The 22,768-nt window shown below is 44.1% G+C and overlaps 1 protein-coding gene across 1 annotated transcript in view; it reads left to right on the top strand.

The window, feature by feature from the left end:
• Positions 1–22,768, top strand: part of DIAPH1 (diaphanous related formin 1) — a 978,623-nt gene that overhangs the window by 842,948 nt on the left and 112,907 nt on the right. Inside the window, exon 25 of the mRNA XM_069199475.1 lies at positions 6,901–7,030. Within this exon, the coding sequence (XP_069055576.1) occupies positions 6,901–7,030 (130 nt within the window). The remainder of the gene's footprint in view (positions 1–6,900; positions 7,031–22,768) is intronic.

Below are 22,768 nucleotides of genomic sequence, written 5' to 3'. Positions count from 1 at the left end.
AACGAATTGCGATTGGGTCAGAGGCAGATCCCTCTCCCTTCCCCAAAAAAATCTGACAGTAGTGACAGATGAGTCACTCCCGGGATGGGGCAGCCATCTGGGAGAGGTGGAGATAAGAGGCATCCGGTCTCTGGTGGAATGCATACTTCACATCAACTTGCTGGAGCTCCGTGCGATCTGTCTAGCTTTGAAAGCATTTCTTCCCTCTGTCAAGGGAAAGATGGTGTAGGTGTTGAGAGACAGCACCCCTGCCATGTGGTACTGCAACAAGCAGAGCTGGGTGGGGTCGTGGACTCTTTGTCAAGAGGCTCTACCCCTTTACATGTGGCTGGAACAACAGAGCATATCTCTGGTGGTTCAACATCTGGTGGGATCTCTGAACGCCAAAGCAGACACTCAGCGGAAAATGACTAGAGGATCATGAATGGCGTCTGCACCTGGGGGTGGCACAAAGTCTCTTTCAGCATTGGGGAGAGGTTTGGTTAGATCTGTTTTCCTCCACACATAAGGCGCAGTGTGAGCAGTTTTGCGTGTTGGAGTTTCCAAAGCAGCAATCGCTCAGAGATGCTTTTCGTCTCAAGTAGAACTCCTGCATACCCTTTTTGCCCATATCACATCTGTCCTCAAGAAGACCAAAAACGACCAGGCCCAAGTCATCCTAATGGTTCTGGACTGGGAACGTAGAGTCTGGCATCCCAAGCTTAAGAGCATGTCCATCGATTCACCGATCAGACTGCCCCTTCGGGAGGATCTTCTTTCACAGCAGCACCAGAGGGTTCTGAAACTGCCCACTTTCCGTTTTCTTGCTTGGAGCTTGAGCAGCGACCGTTTGCAGTTTTTGACCTTACTTCCGAAGTCTATAACATAATTTTGGCAGCCAGGCATCCACCCATCAAACGGTATACACCTGTCAGAAGAAATTTGTGGAATGGTGCATAGACAAGTCAGTTGATCCCCTTTCTGCCCCTCTCTCTCTGAGGTCCTATTATTTATCCTTTCCCTGGCCCAGCCGGGCTCTGCTGTGGGCACTCTAAAGTTTATTTGCCTGCTATTTCTGTTTTTTTTTCTTTTTAGGTTGCCTGATCAGCCATCATTGCTTAATTCCCCTACTGTACATATTTCCTCTAAGGTCTTAGACATCCTTTTTCCACATTCATCATGCCCCAATAGGATCTGAATTTGGTTTTGACATTTCTGATGTGGGCTCTTTTCAAGACTCTCCACAATTGTCCTGTCACGGTTTTCAATGGGCTTACCGTCGAGGTTGAGAAGCGTAGGGGAACGTCCCCGCTTCCGGCAGGTTCTGCTCTGGCCGAGGTATGGGCGACCCCTTCCGGTAGCCACGGTGCTGTTTGGCAAGAGCAAACCACTACAGTCCGTGCCCCCCAGAAGGAGTCCCAGAGGAAAAACCCCAGTAGGGTAAAAACCTCCACAGGAACTCCCTGAAACGAAAGGAGGACACCAAGGCGTTAGGACTGAAGATCAGGAAGACTGGAGAACAAAGACAGGTCAGGAAACACTGGATTCGCAGGAAGAAATCAATCGGAGCGTGACTACCACCAAGGAGTGTTGCAACGCAATGAACCAGCAGCTGAATTCCCCTTATATACCCCCAGGCAGGAAGTAGGAAACAGGAAGTAGAAATACCACCATCTTGGATTGGGGAAAAGAATGCAATAGTGAATCAGGTACATGCACCTAAAGAAGAAAAATAATGCATGCTGGGAGGAGAGGAAGTGCTCAGCATGCTGGGAAGGGAAAAGGCAGGTACAAAAATACCACCATGTGCAAGGGTTCGGCTTTTGACTGGAGACATGGTAAGTGGTGAGCAGGTGTGCAAAGCAGAATGCAGAGATTAGCTGTAAACGCGCATAATGCGCTACACGCGGTCAGGCCTGAAACCCCTTCGGGGTCTCAAGCCCTGCCGCGTCTGCCTTTATGGCAGAACTTAAAGAAAGGGGAGCGGCGAGTGCCGCAACCCCTAATCAAGCTCCTTGGAGCATCCGCGGCCTGCGCCCGAGCCGCGGCATCCCCCGCGGCCCATGCGCCGGCCGTGGTGTAAATGGAGTGCCGCGCCGCGGCAACCTGAGGCCGCGGCAAGCGCCGCAGCTGCCGCGGCATGACATGTCCTCTCAGGCTTCTCACTTTGAAAACAGCCTTCCTTGTGGCCATTACATCGGCCCACAGGGTCAGTGACCTGTAGGCAGTGTAATCTAAGCCTCCCTACCTTATCATCTATCCTGACTGTAGGAAAGTAGGAACATCATTCTAACATGGTTGCCCTCACTTTTTTCCTGGTGTCAGTGTGTTTTGACTGTAGTACACAGTACCACAGAGTCAGTGTTCTCTCCCCTAAATGTGGTTTCTAAGTACTTCTAAACCCCACAATTGGCATACTGGTGTACTCCTGTAAGTCCCTAGTATACGCTACCTAAGTATTCAGGGCATTGGTACACCAGGGTCCCCCATGGGCTGCAGCATGCCAGTGAAGTCCAGCAGCAGAATTCCTCTGTTTCTCTCCACTCCAAAATGCCACAGCCTATTCTGCAGGCAGGAAGTAGTTCTGTGAGGGTGTGTCCGGCCTCCCCACAGTCTCTGTGTCAACAGGTTTTCAATGGTGTCCTCACATCAGGCATAGTAAGCAGCAGTATTACACCACCAGGAAGACCAGATATTCTATGGTGAATCAAACCATTCAGTCGTTAAGGCCAGACGATCAAAGGTTTTTGCTGACTCTAAGTAATGGCTGTATAAATTAATTTAGCCTCTGCCCTTCTTTGTTTTGACTTCACCACATGCCTTAAAATTAGAGATGTCCTTAGGAAACTAACTGAGAAGCATTCATGTACATTTTAGTGATGATTAATTTATGTAAGTCTGCTGGCAACTGCTTGCTGCCTCTACAGTGAGGCTTTCACATTCTGAAGGACTGGCAGGGATACAGAATACCCAAGGCTGACTGGTGAGTCCTGGAGGGGCCTTTTTAAAATTTACGATTTACACCACAATTGCCCTGCCTCTTTACACCCCTACACTTATTTCTTAATTAGTGGTGCCCAGGTTTTCAGCAATCAGTTCCAGACTAATATAGGCACTATCTAGATACTTGTATTGATTGTATTATCAATATTTTATCTCAGATTACAAAGCCCATAGAGCCCTTCTCATACGATTGCCTGATGTGGGTACATAGATTCTGTGATGTTGTATGTTTCTTACTGGAGGCTGGATAGGCTCATTAACTCAGCAAGTAGCCTACTTTGAGATTTGTATGATAGAAAAGGACTGACAATCAGATGCCTTTAATTTCCAGAAAAGCAGGATCTGTACATCAACACCTAAAACTGAAGGCATTCGACTGGTGTTCAAACCCTTGCTTTGTTCCCTTATGACCAGACTTTCGAGCTCTTGACCAACAACAAGGAGGAGTTGGGTCTTACCTTCTCTGTCAGGAAGCGGAGAAAGTTTGACATGGGGACTCCAAGGGGCAAGGGGAGTCCTGCGGCCAAAAGTTGTAAGGCTGCAGCATAGGCATCCCTTCATACCTTTTTGAAGCATTACTGTTTCAGGGAAGAAGCAGTGGCTTGTCGTGTTGCACATTCTGTCTGCCAGGATTTCCTTGTCTGGCCATGAATTGGGTACAGCCTGGAAATCTGTTCAGAAGATGAGAAATCTGTATATAGAAGTATCCATCAGGAGAAAATGTTACTTACCTTCAGTACCAAACTTTCTGGAGGATGATCTATTTACCTGCGGATTTCTCACAGATTCCACCCACCTCCCCCTCTTGAAGGATGGTCTTTTATTAATATTTATTAAGGTTCCACATTCTTTTGTTACACTCTACCTTAAGTAGATTGATGCTGCTCACCCTGCTCATCCTGCTCACCGTGAGCAGAAAAAGTGAATGGGAAACTGACACCTAGATATGGATGTCTGGTGGGTGCTTATTTCCATTTGTGTCAGTATGATGTTGTTTCTGATTCAGACACAGACCCATTGTCCCTTATTGGCCTGGAATAGCTTTTGGAAAGATTTTCAGATCCATTCTGGAACCTCGGATATTCACAAGGTGAGAAACCTGCAGGTAGAGTATCCAGGGTTCTTAACATTCATGTAACCCATTAAATTAATTATTATAAGTACCAGTCAGTGTCCACAACCGCTTTTAAATGAGCTCTGGGCTGCATCTGATGAAAGTGCAGGTAATAGAATTCAACTCAGTGGCGACCGGTGGCCAACAGGACATAAAGATTGAAGGGCATAATTGATTATGCATAGGGAAATCATTTTTGTGTGGTAGTCTCTAAAATGCAAAGTGTCAGATGAAGGAGAGTGCTTGCTCTCATTGTATCATAAGTCCTAAGCAGAATGCTCTGGTAAGAGATGAACATGTACCTTTTTAGTGCGCCTAAGGGTGACCCATCTTTGTTGTTGTTGATGAGCCCACTATCAAACCAAGAATTAGACTCTAATCTGTTACGGGGTTCATTGAGACTAAGACATGTAGGTACTTGATCTAGGATAGCCCTGCATGGCCCAGCCTAGTGGCAAACTGTGTGCTATACAGATCTCTATAAAATGGCTTCCCACATGAAACCCTTTACACCTAGTGCCCTTTATATACAAAGCTGCCATCACATTAGAGAAGAAGAATGCCATTCCATGTGAGCTAAAGCCAACCAGCAGCCTTCTGCTCCAGGGACAGGCGGTCCCACAGTACCTGTACACACTCAGGATAGTATGGCACCAGATAAAACTCAATGCATGAGGTAAATGGAGAGGTCATGCACTTTGTGTGAAATGTGATCTGCATTGTGGAAGAATAAAAGACTGGGCTTGGGCTAGCCCTGTTTTGGAGGAGGTCTGGGCCACCACTCCTGCTCCAGAAGTGCCTTGGCTGCCGTTGTGATGTGTCAATCCATTGTGGGAGCTGTGAAAAGTTTTGTTAAGTTAGTGAGTCCCTGCTATGTAAAACAGGTATCCACTAAGTCCATGCTTTATTTGAAGTGTAGGTACTCCTTTCTACAGTACCTGTTTGCTGGTAAGTAAAGTTTGTGCATTCCTGTTAAACGTATTGTACCGTTGCTGAGAAGTGCTGGTGTGATCTCAGTGCTTGAAAAATCTAAGAACACAGTAAAAGCCCTCCACGTGACTCAGACACTGGATGATTCAATAGGGATAGCTCTATATGAACTCTTGCCTCCCTGACCCATGATTGTGATGATCTGCTTTCCTGTGCAACCTCCCTCGATTTTTTACCATCTTCAGACATTTACTGGTCTTACAGTGGCTTTAGGATACTGTATAATGGAATGACGGCTCACATTACACCACTTAATCAAAAGAATTACCTGCTGTCTAGCAATGCAGTTTTAATTCTTGAAGCTAACTTTTGAAAGTTCTTGATAATTGAGTTATTGCCTAGCTCACAAAAAAGGTATAATGAAATTAATTTCTAATGAATATTTATATTCACTGCAGAAGATTAGGGAGTCATTTAGTATAGAAACTAGTTAATTTTTATCTTTTTTTTAAAGATTTGTTTTATATAATTGCATCCATTTCTAATAGATTTAAGGGGGGAAATAGCATAAGGAATTTGAAAGTTAGTCAGTCAGGTGAGGCACTCTGAACTTTAAGAAGACCATTCTCTGTCAGATTATGTACAGTGAGCAGAAATGAACATTGACAAAAACAATTGTTTGTTTTTTATGTAGTGAAAAGGTTTGTTCAGGTTCAGTAAGACACAAGAAACAGACTGCTTGGACAGCAACTGTGCAAGCTTTACTCTCATACAGAACAGATGTAAAGTTAAGTGATGTTACAGAGAATTTATCTTCTCTTTTGGTTTTTCCACATGCAGGTTGTTGCATGGTGTAATATCCGTGGTAAGATCCTTGCAGCGTAGAATACCTCTGTTTGTGCTGAATGTTGGCTTTTCCCAGTGAATGTGTCCTTTGTAGGATGTGGATGGGGAATACATTTGCAAAAGCAGATTATTTCCATAGTTCTTTCTATTCATATTTTCAAAGGAATCTGCACATGCTGCTCCTTATGAAGTAAGTGCACAAGGCAAAGCCCGGTCTGTAATAACTGTAATCACTTATATTTGTTTTTCTAAATTATATGGCTGTAATGGGATGCTCAACCTTTCATCGACTGAACCCACCTTTGTCATTTGTTTCCTTCAAGGGTATTCGATTTTGCTGAAGTTGTGTGATTTTGCATCTTTTTTGTTTATATTCTCACATGGTGAATATATGTGTAATATTTTATGTGAACTAGTGGAACAAGGAATAAAGCATCTCTTCACATACCTCATCCTTTGCCTGCCGCCCAAACTGGACCACGAAAGCACTAGACTATTAAATGAGTGCCCTTTCAGACCCTATGATTTTTATCAAATTCAAATGAAAAAGGGCTGGAAAATTTGCTACCAGACCCAATGTTTCTGAATTGTCTTGATGCGAGGAAGCTCCATGCCCTCCCCTAAAGGAAGACAAAACTCCCTTGCTTTGTTCACTTACTGCAGTCTTGATTTGGGCATAGTTCATTTAGACAATGGGAGGAGGTTCCGGTGGAAGCAGGTTTTGAAATTTGTACAGCAGTAGTTGGGCAAGAGGCAGAGAGGCATACTTAGAAATTGTTTTGCACTGGCTCTCAGGAGAAGGAACTTGTGCAGCTCCTAAGACATCACTGGGATCTTTCAGTGACCTATAATGTAAAAAGTGAATAATGGTCCATTTTTAAAATCTGCATTTCTCCTGTTGGTGTTTACAATCACTCCAGTGAATCTGTACCAGTAGCCTAAAGTAAAAAAAACTAGTGATGAATGTAAATAATTTGTTTCTTGGCATCCTTTGGCAAGAATGATAATTATTTTTAATCTACCTGTAGCAAGCAGTTAAGGAAAACCAAAAGCGACGTGAAGCTGAAGAGAAAATGAGAAGAGCCAAACTAGCCAAAGAGAAAGCAGAGAAGGAGCGGCTTGAGAAAGAGCAAAAGAGAGAACAACTAATTAATCAAGGTATTGAAATGGGAAGGTGATAGAAGGGTGATTATCCATATGTAAAGCAACCTGTAAGACTTTTTCTTGCAGGTTTGAAAGGGAAGCCTTGTGATCAGAAATGCCATTCAAGTTTTGTGTTGTTGAAGTGTAACACATTCAGAAGTAGACCATCAGTCGTAGTAACTAAAACTCCTTAATTTGGGTTGTTTCGTCAGGGTGAGTATTTGGGCGTGATGCGCAGGTTATCGACATATCAACCCAGGTTCAAGTTCGATAGTTGATTAATATGTTAAAGAATAGTTAATAGCAAGAGCCTACGTGACCGTTTGGCTATGAAAATGTAACTTCGAGGCATGTATGGCTGTAGAGACACATGCAGTGCATACTCCTGCCATCTAGTGTTGGGCTTGGATGTGTGCAAGTTGTTTTTCTGTGAAGAAGTCTTTCGAGTCACAAGGTAGTGTGACTCCTCTTCTTGGTGATAATGCACGTGATCATCGACTCCATTGTTAGATTGTTTTTTTTCTGCCGCCTGGTTCTGTCCTTTGCTCCTGTTCGACACCATCAAGGTGCTCTTTTCGGTTCACACAGTACCTTCCCCTGTTGGAATTGTACTTTGATTGCATTCCCCTTTTTTCCTCTGTGGGTCGACGTTTGAATATTTTGCTCCAAGCGGGGTCTGAACCGACCGTGGCCACTCCTGGGGCTCGCCTGTCAGGGCCTACTCCGGTCTCTGTTACATCTTTCCACCGTGCCTCAATGGTGGTGGAACGGCAGATGCCTTTTCAGTATAGCTCTGGCTCTGCACCTAAGAAGCCTTTGAGACCAACTGCTTCGGTGCTGGCCACCTCCGCATCGAGCTGACCCTCGGAATCAACCTCCTCTGCCTTCGGCACCGAGCGGAACCTGGGCAGCGAAACCGAAGACAATCTTAGAGTTGAAGACTTTGGCGTTGATCAGAAAGTCCAACATAGACGTTGTTGAGCCGATCTTCCATAAGATGCAAGAGCAACTTGACTGAAGGCAGAAACACCTGGTCATGCACCACCACACAGCATCCTTGCCCACCCTTTAGGCCCTGGTGCTGCAACCCCAAAACGTCAACTGTCCTTTGAGGAGTCCTTGAACATTATGGTTCATGCAAAGCAATGCAAGAAAGCGGATAAGGCTACCGACCCCTTACCCCCTGCACCTCTGTCATCGGCACTCGTTCCTGCACCTCAGTATTCGTCCTCCCCTCCTCCATCTCCAAAGGACCCCTGTCACATCACACCTCAGGGGTCTCCACACTCTGACATGGGTGGGTGTGGTGGGGGTGATGACACATTCAATACTCTCACACAGGGTGACCTATGGGCCTCCTATGATGTAGAGACACCTGAGGGACGCAGACCCAGACCTATACCCTGCCCGCCCCTTCCCTCTTGATGACTCTACATCCTTTCAAGAACTCACTAGTAGAGCCGCTTCATTTCATAAAGTGGAACTGCACATGGAGCCCGTAGAGGAGGACTTTCTTTTCAAGACACTTTCCTCCACTCATTGCTAAACCCAGTACCCTCCCTGGGGCCTATTCCGCCACACGCTGACATGTTCAAAGACCCTGTCCGGCCTTGAGTCATATCTCCTAGAGTAGATAAAAAAAAAAAGCATAGGGCCTCTCCACCTGACCACATATGCACTTGTGGTCAGCTCCCACCTGACTCCTTAGTAATCACCGCTGCCCATGAGCGAGCCAACTCCCAGGCTAGCGGAGATGCGCCACCACCAGATAAGGTGAGCAAAAGCAAGGAAGCGCCAGGGAAGTGAGTGTCCGCACATCAGCCAACCACTGACCTATTGTGAATTCTGTTTGTCTTCTTGCAAGATACGACTGTGTCCACTGGGACGAAATGGAGGAGCTCCTCTAATACTCTCTGAAGAGCATAGAAAACGCAGTCACGATATAGTCTCTGAAGGCAAGCCCACTTCCAACACTCTGTTCACTGTGATTCAGATGACACTTCAGCAAGAGGGGTAAATAATAGCATTCTGCTACACCACGGATACTCAAAGTACGGCCCATGGGTCTCATGCGGCCCCTCTGACCTTTACATGCGGCCCCTTGAGCAACAGGAGCACTGGGCAGCTGTTTGCTCGACTCCGCACTAACTATGAAAATATTAAATACACACACAATAATTTATTATAAGCTTAATTGGTGTTAAAGAAAGGAAGTAACTAGGGATTTAGTTAACATGCAGAACCTTTTTGCCTTAGTAAAAAATATTTTATTAGTGCATTGAGATGTATTCCTTTAAAAGTGATAGTTTTCAAACATACATTTGGAAACATAAATTTTGAAACATTAATTATTTCCCTTACCCTGAGAACACCACTAATAGTAAGTTAAAGAGGCAAGTCACTTGGTATGTGCACTTTATGGGTGGCCTGGGTTCCTATCATACATTAACAACATTATAGTTTATTAAATCAAACATAGAAGCAGATTTTGTGCAGCGCACACCATAAATCATGTATTTCGAAGTCATCTTAAATGTGATAATCCAAAAAAAGGAGGGAAAGTGAGACTAAACAATTGCCTAGGATCACACAATTTAGAAAAGTGGGTAAGCTGGGATTCATTTCAGGGTTTCTGGTTTCCCATTGTTTATTTCAGCCACTAGATGTATATCATTTGCTTCTCCTACACCTACCTTGCTACCAATCCCCCCCCAGCCACCCCACTTGACCGCCACTGCCCTGGCATCAATATGGCCCCCAGGCGCGTCACAGACCAAACTTTTTGGCCCCTGGGAAAATGTTTGCGAGTACCCATGTGCTACACAGACACGCATCAGGCTTTAAAAAAAATACTCGCTATGGTGAGTTATATTTTATCAGTTTGAGCTATTTTTAGGCCCTACTTGCCCCTTCTGGCGAGTTGACAAAGAACAGGTGTTCTGTTCAGTCAGAAAGTGAACAGCAATAAAGAGGCCTTTAAATTTTGTTCTGGTCACATTTGGTCTGTGTTCATAAACGGAGGTCAAAAGTTAGTTTGTCTTATTTTCATTGTAACTGCAGAGTTCCAGGATTTTGTAAGGTGACATGTCTGACCTGCTATAAAAAGTATGAAATGAAAGGCTGTGTGGGGTTTTCCCAGCAGGCAACATTTAAATAACTAAGTCAACTGTACAAACATTTCAAAATACATGTCATTAGCTGTGAAAAGACCATATTTTGTTCTTCAGTGTGATGAAAAAACTTTTTAATAGGATGAAAACAAATAACATTTTATTGGTGATGTACAAATGCTAAACATGTTTTCTGAAATCCAGTTTTCACAGCTTATTAATAAACTGCATAGTTTTATCTGTAGAGCTGCAAGTTAGTGGGAAGGTTTTTGGACATTTCTTGGAAATTTACTATCTGTAAATGACAGTGCGCGACCACATCATGCTTTAGTGATATATTTATTAAACAAAGTGTTTAAACAAAAACTGGGAAACACTTCTGCCCTGGTGGCAAGGCTATTAGTAAACTAAGAGACAAGTCATGGATCTTGGGTACCCTATATTTGGGCTAGATTCTTATTATGCATGGAGTAAACGTTTAGTCTATTTAATCAAACAAAAGAGGTTTTTGTGTGCAGCAGAAATGCTGAACTCATATTTGATAGTGCATTCATATGTGAGAATGAAGGAAAAGGTTACTCTGTAAAATAAAATATTTGCACCGGATCATACAATTTTAGACCAGTTTATGGGTCATGTACATTAAAATTAGGCCGAGTAGATTCAAGTTACTCGACCTGCAGGTCTAGTAACTATTTTTAGATTTTTCGAGGCCTTCGCATGGCTTTGTATCTCCGGTTTCAAGACGGAGGTTCAGCAAAACCTTCTGAACATGACCTTTGATGGTAACCACCTTTTTGGTCCACAAGTGGACCAAGCTTTGCATAGTATAAAAAAAGGATAGAGACAGCAAAAACAATGGGAGACCTGCTAACGCCCACTTGTCGTAGCTCCTTTTGCCACCCCTCTTACCGTGAAGGCTCAAAGGCCACCTCCCCTGAAGCCTCCACTTCCTGCCAGCACACCCAGCGCCAGTATTCTTCTCTCAGGGATTACTTCAGAAGGGTCCTATAGGGGCAACAATTCCAGAGACAGTGGAAGGGTAGCTTGTCAAAAGAGCAACACCTGCCACCAAACCCTGACTTGCCTTTTCTTCCCCACCTACGACACAGCACCTGTCGGGGGATGCCTACAAGGCTTTCATCCCACATGGAAGACCGTCACCTGGGGACCAGTATGTGTTGGATTTTATCCAGCATGGTTATTGTCTGGATTTCACTTCCATGCCTCCTACCATTCCATCTGACAAAAGCAGACTCTCACATGAACAACAATTGCTACTCAAGGAAGAGGTCAAACCCCTCCTTAAAGGAGCTATAGAACCCTGTCAGAGCACTTTCACATGGTAACCCTTCAGGATGTCATTCTGCTTCTCCAGCAAGGCAACTTTTTTGTCCATACAAGACCCTGCCTATTTCCACGTCCCAATAAATCTGGCTCATCGTTGGTATCTCAGATTTGTGGTCAGTAGAAGGCACTGCCAGGTCAAAGTGCTGTCCTTTGGGGGTCACTACAGTAACTCGGGTGTTCGCACAGTGCCTTGTGGTCATAGCTGCACACCTCTGCAGACAAGGGCGTACATGTGTTCCAATATGTGGACATCTAGTTTATAAAACGTACCACACATCAGCTGCACTGTGAACACATGCAGACCACCATAGATCTGCTTCAGTGTGTAGATGTTACCATCAACGCTGCAAAATCTCACTTCCAACCTTACCTAGGGACTATTCTCAACACAGAGGTAGGCTTAGCCTATACAAATTCTGCCAGGATCCTTTCCTTTCCAACACTGATTCCCTTGCCCCAAACAGCTGTCAGTCAGGACAGTTCTGCACCTCTTAGGCATGATGGCCTCCTGCATTGCCGTAGTATCTCATGTCAGGCTTCACATGCGCCCGTTGCAGGAATGTCTGACACAGCAGTGGTCTCAGGCCAAAGGTCTTTGGGATGATCAGCCACTGCCCTCATTACTCTCTGCAGTGGTGGAACACCAACAACCTGTTGCAAGGGCGACCTTTCCTCGACACTGCAGATGATTATCACAGCGGATGTCTCCCTTACTGGATGGGGCTCACACTTACAGGATCTGACTGTACATGGTAAGTGGGAAACCAGTTGCCAGATTCTGCACATAAGCTTCCAAGTGCTTCTAGCCGTTCACCTGATGTTGAATGCCTACCTTGCTAGGTGGACAAGGTTGTTCTTGTCCGGACAGACTATATGACAGCCAGCGACTACCTTCAGAAACAGGGCTGGGGTGCACGCTCTCCTCAGCTGTTACAGCTATCCTAGATTATTTGGCATTGGGCTCCCTGCCACAAAATTAATTTATTAGTGGAGTACTTTCCGGGATGGACAAAGATTTTGCTGACATCGGTAGGATGGGGCAACAAGTCTACGAGTCAGAACTCCACCCACAAGTTCTTCTTTGTTACTTTCACAGATGGGGGTTGTCACAGATCGATTTGTTCCCAACAGCAGAAAACGTCAAATACACAAACCTCACCTCCAGGTTCCCACAGTCCAGCCACAATGCATTATGGATGAACTGGTCAGTAATATTTGCTTGAGCTTTTCCTCTTCTCTCTCTTCTTTCGTTTGTGGCTCAGAGCCTTCGGCAGATGTCGCTCACTCTTGTCCTGGTAGCCCACACATGAACCCGATAGCCATAGTTCACAAATCTGCTCGAACTCTCTCTTGTTCCGCACAAGAGACTCCCCAACAGGCTGGACCGTCTCACGAAGGACCATGGAGAAATCTGGCACCCAGATCCCTACACCCTCAACCTTGCGATCTGGCTCCTGAAGTGATAGTTTGGATATCTTAATCTTTCACCTGAGTCCATGAGCATTCTCAAGGAAACCCAGAGACCTGCCACCCATGCATGTTATGCGGCCAAGTGGAAAAGGTTTGTCTGCTACTGCCACTCAAAATAAATTGACCTGTTCAAAGCTACAGTATAAAAAATTGTCTATTACTTACAAATCTCTGGGCTAGATAATGTTACATCTCGCTGCTGTGGCTGATTGTCTTCAGAATAGACAACACATCTCTCTTTTCAGTATACTGGTCATTAAAGTTTTCATGGAAGGTCTTAAAACAGTGATTCTTCCCCAGCTCCCACCAGCACCCTCATGGAATCTTAACATTGTACTCACTTGACTCATGAGGCCTCTATTTGAGCCCCTCCACACCAGACCCTCTGTTGGAAGGTGACAATTCTAGTTGCTGTCACCTCAGCCACGCATGCCAGTGAGCTTCAGGCATTAACCCTGGAAGAACTCTTCATCCAGGTACATAGGTATATGGTTGTCCTATGCGTCAACCTCAAATTCCTCCCTAAGGTAGTGTCTCATTTCCATCTTAATCAGTCAATTGTCCTACCTGTTTTTTCTCACAACCTGATTCAGTTGCGGAAAGGGCTCTACATACTTTAGATGTAAAGTGAGCCCTCATGTACTAAATTGATAAGTCTATCCCATTTAGAATGACAAACTTTTTCTTGCTTTCTCCGAACCCTATAAAAAGAAGGCTATATCCAAATCAGTAATTGCCAGTTGGATAGTTAAATGCATCCAGACATGTTCTACTAAAGTGAAGAGTCTCTACCCACTCCTCCTGGAGCACACCCTACTCGAAAGAAAGGCTCTGTGGCCTTCCTGGGGAACATACCTATAGCTAATATATGCAAAGCACCTATCTGGTCCAAACCACACACTTCTACAAAATATTACTGTGTGGATGTTCTAGCCTGCCAACAGGCTAATGTTGGCCAGGCAGTTCTTCGTACACCTTTCCAGTTGACAGCAACACCCACAGGCTAGCCACTGCTTTTGGGAGGACTGCTTGACAGTCTATGCACAGTATGCGTATCTACAGCCGCACATGCCTCAAATGTAAAATGTTAACCTGTAAGCATCTATTAATAGCATGTAGGTCTGTAGATTCACATGTGCCCACCCTCCTCTCTGGATGCCTGTGGCTATTGCAGTGTCTCGCCTTTTGTTTTTCTTGTTTTGCAAGGACATCTTCTTACATATCGCTTTACTTCACATTTCATCCTCCCCTGCAGTATGGGAAAACAATCTAACAGTGGAATCAGTGACCAAGTGCATTATCTCTGAGTAGTAGTCACACTACCTCAAATCTCGAAAGACTTCCTTGAAGTGCACATATCCTTGCACAAAACTGGGTGGCCAGGAGTATGCACAGCATCTGAATCTACAGCACTATATGCCCCAAACAGACGATTTTATTAACATTTTTCTTTTTCTAGAAGATAGTCTTGTGCTTCCCTCAATGTTTTACAACCATAATTTTATGTCAGAGCTTCTTCTGTCTGGTAATGTTTGTGTTTTGCCTGATTTTTCTCCCCTAACCTTTCAGTAACTCTACTGTTATTTGACAGTGGTTAGTTTAGGACTGAGGTACATTGGATAGTCTTTCATTTCCGCTGACATATTGTCATATTGATTAAATAACTTGTTTTTTTTAGGATTGATCATTAGTGAGTGGGAAATCCTCGACTGTTTTTGCTGGGCTTGATTTTATTTTCCTGGCTCAAAAGACCTTTAGGTCCTTCCAGAAGACTGGAACACAAGCAGGCCTACAAATGGATTAAGAGGGTCCTGCCAGCTTTTCATCCCTTACTCCTCTCTTTTGATACCGTCCTGATCCTTCAAAGGTTTCTCTTCAAGCTATAGCTCGCACAAAAGCCACACAAACCATAACTCGCACACCATAACTCGCACACCACATGCAATGATTTTGAACTTAAACATTTATACCTAAGAACTCCAGACAGCACAGCATCATAAAGTAACACCTACCCAAAGAAATCATGCTGTGTACATAGTTATCTCATTGATGGTAATGGTAGCATCATACGTCATGTCACCTGTGAGATCATGTGTATTATTTGTGATGTAATGCGTTCACATTGCTAATAAGGTCATGAGCATTGCATTTGGTGTAGTAGGTTGAACGCACACGTTTAAAAATAGTCACAGCAATGAAAGGAAAATATGTCAAAATAATTCTCAACTGCAATGTACACAGCAAATATATATGATTATATTATAGCATAATTGCAAAGCAAAGGAAAAATTAAAAATTCATCACCGTAGGGCCTGCCAAGCTCTTCATCTTTCTCATGCCAGCAAGAAGATGACCCCACTCAACTGCAAAAAAGAGCTATCCACCCTTACGGGACAAGTGTGTGTGTCAGGCATTCAACGTCTAATCCTGACCGAGGTCATGGAAATTCCCTCACTACTGAGCAGGGCCACCTCTTTTATAGTTCACACAACCATGGAAAGAGCCTTCTGAAAGGCCCTCCCCTTTCAGATGGAAATATTCAAACATGCTGGCTGCTGTAGGTCAGAGTTGGAAGAAAAACGTTGAAAACTGGCCAGCATTTCAAAGATCTCCCTCCAAGGCCCTGCACTGAAGAAAACACAAAATATGTACTTTCTTATCATGAATTTTTTGTGTTCGGTGAGAGAAAATGCGAAGAAACAAGCTTAGTTTACCATGTGGAAAAACACAGCTCAACTGCAATGTCGAACGCCACGATAAAGCTAATAGGCAGCTAAACTGAAAACAAAATGTAATCTGCAACTGGTGAACACTGAACAACTAATATGCAAAGTGGTGCAACACAGTCAGTGGTCAAACCAATCTATTTTTACTACAACTGTGCCTGAATACACACTCAGAAACCTGATGGGGCAAGTATAATGTGCTAATAATTGTCATTGTTAATTCGGGAAAGGGCTGTTTCTGAAGAGAGGCAAAGCCCCTAATTGGGTAATAGTGCATCACACCTGCTGCAGTAATAGTAATTAATAGCATATTACCCTCATTGGATCTGCATAGGTGATAAATATCTTGTTGCTTGCTTTTATGAACAAATATTTGAGCGGAGTACAAGATTCGCTGAGCTTAAAACTGATCGACTGGGCCTTTTCAGTGTAATTTTCTTGAAAAGACGGAATGAAACATAGTTATAGGAAGATAAACAAGATATGTAGCTTATGCTCTGGCAAGAAGATATTATTTGACTTTTGTACTGTAGTAATAAATGTCTGAATGCAAGTTCATTTGTAACCTGTTTTACTGGGCCATTTATTTCTCCTGTTATGGCCACAGTCCCTGGTACCAACTCTGTAGTTATGGTTTACGTTCAGACTACACATGTAATCAATTCTGTCCCATTTCAGTTTTAGTCCCATTTTGCTGACACTGTCCAAAACGTGTCACAAAAAGATGAATTCACCTCAGATTGATCCTATACGCATTTGTGAGCAATAATGAATCTGATTTGCTGAGATGCTTGTGTGTTTTCCTGCTGTCAAGGTTGTAAACGTTTGAGGAACCAGTTTATGAACACAAATTTACTCTTAACGGGGAGTGGGCGTACACCAGCCCTGGGGAGGGGTTAGAATGCCATTTTGTCCCTAAAAGAAAATGACTGAAGATGGTACAAAGTTGGATAACTGGCTTGCTGGGTTCACAGACTGCCAAATCGTTTAGGGCCAGAGAGTTGAAAAACGTTCTCAAACCAGAATTTGTGACCCACAACCAGTTTGTTACATTATTATGATTGGTGTTCCAAATGGTGCAGGGGCCTTTATCTGATTTGTGCAGTCCTTGAACTGTTAATAAAATTGTAAAATAATTCAAATTCAGGTGCAAAAAAGATGTTCATGCTTAACAAATTCCACCAAATTCACTGACAAAAATGTTCAATTAAGGATGTTGTGGTTCATTTATACAAAAAAAGGGCAATGAGCAGTCTACAGCATGGTTAGAATTATATGTGACATGAGTGAGCACAAAGAGTTCACAGTTTGAGGCACATGCCACTGAGCACACTACTTACTTCAGAATTTTGCCTTGTGTGTACGTCTCCCATTTCGAAAGTGGCACTGCCCTCAATTGAATTTAGTTTCAATATAATGTATTACTTGGAAGAGTAATTGAAACCAGACCTTTTGATTATCTTTCGCTTCTAGAAAATTGGGTTGGGCAAGGGCTCTGTTTTTGTTGCTTGCCGTACCTTACTAATTTCTTTGGTTTTGAATTGTTATAATGTAGTCAGAACACCCCTTAAGGCAATTTTTGTTGTTGACAACTGTAGAGTTTGCGATAGTGACTTTGTAGTTGTGATTAGCTTGATTTAGTCCAGATGAAGGGTATTTTCTTTTATCATTGATAAACATTTCTCTCTTTGCTAAGGCAACTGATTGCCCTTTTACTTATCTTTTTACCAGCAATGTAACTGATATAAATCTTTTGCAAGAACATTCAGATGCTGAAAAAGACTAAGGGCCTGATTTAGAACTTGGCAAATGGAATACTCCATCACAAACATGACGGATATCCCGTCTGCAGTATTATGATCTCCATAGGATATAGTAGGAATGTAATACGGTGGGTGGGACATCCGTCACCTGTGACGGAGCATTCCCCTCTGGCAAGTTTTAAATCAGGCTCTAAATCATAAGATTTTGCCTGAGGGTAAAGGGGTTAACTTACAGAGCCCAAGACCGAAGCCCGTACTATTCATCTTTGAGAAATAGTGCTTGAACGTGGGAGATGGACAAATAAATGGCACTGTGCGCAGCCTATAGGACATGGCAAATGGCTGATCAGTCAGCTCTGCTTGAACAAGTGCTAAGCGCATAGCCTATTTAATGGTTAGACCATGTCCCCAGTGTGTGCTTGGTATTCCCATTGGTCTTGTGGTATGGAATTCCAGTGGCACATCTTGTCCCTAATGTGTGCTGTGCATTCTGGAGTTGCATGTCCTTCATTTTTGAATCTTTAACCATAACATCCATTCAGATGAAGGTTTTTTTTTTTTTTTTTTTTTAGAGAACCCTCAATGCTTTTTATTATTACATTTTAATTTTTGATCTGAATAAAGAATCATAACATTCCCTTAACAAAATGAGTCCAAACAACTTTACTATGTGAGCCCCATCTCTACTGCTACTTTTGCCCCATATATATGTATTAAATATCAGTGCTCATGGGGTCTGAAGACAGATTTGGTATGTTTTTTCTCTCTGTGTCCATATGACATGTTCTGTCTGAATACTAGGAGATAGCAACTGCTATAAAGAAGTTCTCCTTTCAAAGACTCATTCTAAAAACTGTCAAAGGATTCTGAGAGGAGTGCCTTTCTACAAGTTGTTCATGTACCTGGATCGTGAGTTGAATCCTAATTTTCATGCACATTTTGTACTAGTTTCTGAATTTTCCAGATTTCCCCAAGCAGAGATATAAAAAAGGGCATTTGTACTTTCTTGGTGTGAAGTGAGCATGTTAATAACCTCAATTCAGCACCATTTTCTTCCATCGTCCTCGTTGTTTTTTTGTATACAACTTTCATTACACATTATGTACCTAAAAAGTATTGATTCATAATTGTCTTCAGAAGCCACATGCCAAATTTGCCTTTCTTCAATGCCATTGAGGCTGTTAACATAGGTAAGCATTATTTTCCTTAGCAAGTCGTAGCAGATTGAGAGTACCCTTAGATCCACATGCTTGAATCTTCCCCATCATCGAGGTGTGATTCCCGCACTAAATATAGTTAGTTCTACAAGGCAAAGCTTTACACAGTAAAGCTTAAACAAGTGACCTTGTTAACCATTTCACGCTGTTTTAGAAAGAACAAAACTACAGCCAATCAGAACTGCTCCTGAATCATCCTTCCCCTCCACGGCCACCAGATCTCAGCTTTCTAACCGCACATTGTGTAGGTAGTCTCTGTGAGGTCTGCTCAGTTCTAGTAAAATAGCTGTTTATTCTGCTCCTTTTCACCTTTGGTTTAACTTCACTTGCCGTCTGACAGAAGGTAGCATTCAGCCTGTGGTTTTCTGACAAGATTAATGATGTCAGGAGTTCCAAGAAGATTATTTGCTCACATGTGTCCTCTGGTAAGCTCAGTTTATTTTCTGATGACCCTCACTGTTGGAAGCTGGCTCTCTATATGGTGCACTTAATGCAGTGCACCATACAGAGAGTCCAGTGGTTCCTCAATTGGTGGACAGAGGCAAAAGTAGATAATACTAATGCTATATTTTGTGGTAGTGTGGGCGAGCAGTTAGGTTTATCAGAGGGTAGTGCCAAGCATTTGTTGTACTCACAGAGGCAATTAATGAGACACACACTCAAAGAATAAATTTGAGACTAATTTAGAAAAATAACACTTTTTTAATTATTTTTTTTAAACCAAGAACCTTGCAAAAGATTAAGAACTAATTGTGTTTAAAAGTTTCAGGTAAGTAAAGAGTTCAAACCTGTGCGCCTTTATTCACAATGCAGTCCTATGGAGAGAAGAGTCAGTAATGCATTTAGGTAAGTACAGTCTGTTTTGGGGGTTCACCTTCTAGAGATGTAGGGGTCCAAAGTACAACCAGCTGTTCGTCAGAAGCTCCCCGAATTCCCCCGGGAGCAGGGTGCTGGTGTGGCTGTAGCTGAGCGCGCTATGAATAAGGGGGTGGGGGGGGGCACCTGAAAATAGTCTGCCCAAGGGGACAAGTCGGAGAGCTCCCAAGCGGGGGCTTAGGTTGCAAGGGGCCTTAGAGCGAGGGGGACCAGCCGGTTCTTCAGGGTCTGGGCAGAGCGGCTCTGATGCAGAGTGGATAGGGTGGTTGAGTTCTATACTCAAAAGTGCTCCTCGCCGTTAGGGCCAACCAGATGGCAGGGGCAAAATCAGGACAGCTGGCCCATTCACTAGGTGGGCTTCAGTGACGCTGACACCCACGTCGGCAGCTTGGTCGTGGTGCAGTGAAAATCCTGATTGGACTCACTGTTGGTGCTAGGTGCAGGGAATCTGGTAACCTTGGGGATTGGTGTGGGCACAGCTCCGGTGGGTCCTGCTGTGTTCGTGAGGGGACAGTCCTGGCCCTCCAGAGCATGGACCTCCTCCTGGTCATCTGCAGCATCATTCGAGGCCAGGGAGCTGCAAGGCGAGGGAGAAGACTCTGCTTTTCGGTGCCTGCGGACTGCAGGGAAGTAGCTCCTTTAATCTAAGGGAGCGTGGTGGTGGTTTTGGAAGTGCTGGCAGACTACCCAAGCCTTTGGTAGTTCCCCAGCTCGCAGGACGAGTCACTTTGCCACGATTGTCGAGAGAGGTGTGGGCAGGCAGGGTTTCATCCCAAAATGTCCACAGCTCCTCTCACCAGGCAGTGGCTCTTCTCATCCTCCTCTTAATCTGTTGAATCTGAGTTCTTGGGTGCCACCTAAATACTCAGGGAGTGCCTGGTAGCAGCCAGTGGGTTGCATACCTTGAGGGTAACTACACCCACTATATGACCATTTTCATTGGGAAGAGGGCATAACCCTGAGCCTAGAATACTAATTCCATCAAAAACAAGATGGAGGAATTTGAAAAGGGATGTCGCCTTCAGCTGGTTCACCTTAGAGGTGGGACTGACATGATGTGGGCACACCTCCTAATCTTACCAATGTTCCCACTGTCTTGCAGCCAATAAGTGCGATCAGGACAGGGAGTTGGTCATCTCCACCATCTGGAGAGACCTGGGTTGTATTACAAAGGCAGCTTGGCTTTTGAAGCTTCCCGCTTTGGAATGTCCATCCTGCCTTGTAGACGTGATAACACCTCTGCCCAGAGCAGGCTTTTGTTCCTGGCCTCCGCTGGCTCTCACCTCAAAAGGTCGGAAATCTATCTAGGGTGGCTGCAGTGGTTTAGACTAGTCAGTCAACTCACTAGCAGTCGGGTAGGTCTTCAGGGGGCATCTCCAAGGTACCCCCGGTTGCCTGCTTTAATAAACACATCAGTGTATTCAGTAAGGGTTTATTAATATGAAATGTTTGATACCAAACATCCCTAGTTTCAGTGAAGCCATCATGAAGCTGGGGAACCTGTAATGATCAGTGTCCAGCACATGTCCTCAATATGGCTTCCCGGTTCACTTACTATGTCTAAGAATCGACAAAGACATAGTAGGGACATACCTGCTCATGCATATATGTCCTCATTTATGATATAATGCACTGTGCCTTAGGTCTGTAGACCTTCTGTAGGGGGTGACTTACAAATATCTCATGCAGGGGTAGGGGAGTTGGCACAGAGGGATGTGAGACAGGTCATGTTTTCACTTTTGTCTGCACCAAGACACAGCCTGTGGTGGCAGCACTGTGTGCATTTGGTTCAAGGTCCCTACGCGTGGCACAATTCGTGCTGCAGCCCTTTGGGACCTTCTTTAGTACCCCATGCCCTAGGTACTAGGGATACCATTTACTAGGGACCTACAGAGGGTGCTAAAGGGGGTGTCAATTGAGAGAAACAACTGTACCATTTTAGGGAAGGAGATCTGGCACGGGGGACCTGGTAGGCGGAAACCCAATACACTTTCAGTCGAAATCACATCAGATACCAGGCAAAAGGTAGGGGCTAACCATGCCAGAAAGGTTGCTATCCTGTGCTCACATAGTGTCTGTACTGCCTATAACTTGGACATAAACCCAAGGAATGCAGTTGTTGCAGGACTTTAACTGCAAAAATCCTTAAAGATAGGAAGGCAAGACTTCTTTTGTTGCTACAAATTAAGAGACTTGCTGAAACTCCAGTCTGCAGACAAGGGAGAAGGAATATCAACTCCACTCAAAAAGACCCTTAAGAGGGACTGGCTCAAAAAAATAATTGGATGAGCCTGTCCATATGAAAAGAGTAAAGGAGAAATGAAGGATGTCTGCGACAACCCAAGTCAGGGCATTCTAGCCCACCTGAGTCCTCTAAAGTATTGAAAATGAGGTCAGACCCCTCTAACCCTCTTGAAAGGTTCCTTGTGGATGGAGAAGCCTGCCACAGACCCTCCATTCCAGAAAACATGCTTTGATGACTAAAGCGCTGATGAGACTGTTGATGAGACTGTCTACAATTGTGGCGACAATATCTACATCTACAGCGATTACACCGCAACATCTGCAATATCCTCATAGTCAGGGCTAATTTTGGCAACATCTGTCCTTGAAACAATCTACAACTTCTTCTTCGAGACTGTTGACTGCTGCTTGGTTGACAAAACTTTATCATGGACTACGGCAGCTGAACCAGACACGTACTTCAGACACGGGACATTACTGTCGACAGATGATGGCAGTATCGATAGGCCCGTCATTGAGAATTACTGATGGCACATTGGGGTCGTATCAGACTTCAAGCAAGGTGTTCCCTTTATCCCCTGTCCATCTCCTGGAACTGGGAGGTACAGATGAAGATGATGAAGTTCCATTTGAGGCCGCAAGTAGCCCATCGCTGCTATATGTCAAATATCAGGACGCTGACAGTGAGCAAGATCATGAGGGGACAGCTTATTTGCAAGGGCATTTCTCCTTCAAAGAAAAGGATCAGACTGGAGCAAGATCTTATGAGGAATTCCAAGAAGATTATCCGTATGAAGATACTTTTGAAGAGCAGCCCTTTCAGGAGTCTATGATTCAGGTTCTTATTGTTCTGGCAACAGATCGGTGCTAAATACTAAATGAATTTTACAAAAGGTATCTGGGGAGTGGAAATTCACCTCAACAGTCGCATCAAGCAATTGTGCCCACAGCTGGCATGTCGACGTGCCCTCCTTAATTACCTTCCCAAAAGTGGCGT

The sequence above is a fragment of the Pleurodeles waltl genome, chromosome 7, assembly GCF_031143425.1.
Source record: "Pleurodeles waltl isolate 20211129_DDA chromosome 7, aPleWal1.hap1.20221129, whole genome shotgun sequence".
Lineage (NCBI taxonomy): Eukaryota > Metazoa > Chordata > Amphibia > Caudata > Salamandridae > Pleurodeles > Pleurodeles waltl.
Note: the sequence above shows the minus strand (reverse complement) of the source record. Positions and strands in the feature narration are given on the sequence as shown.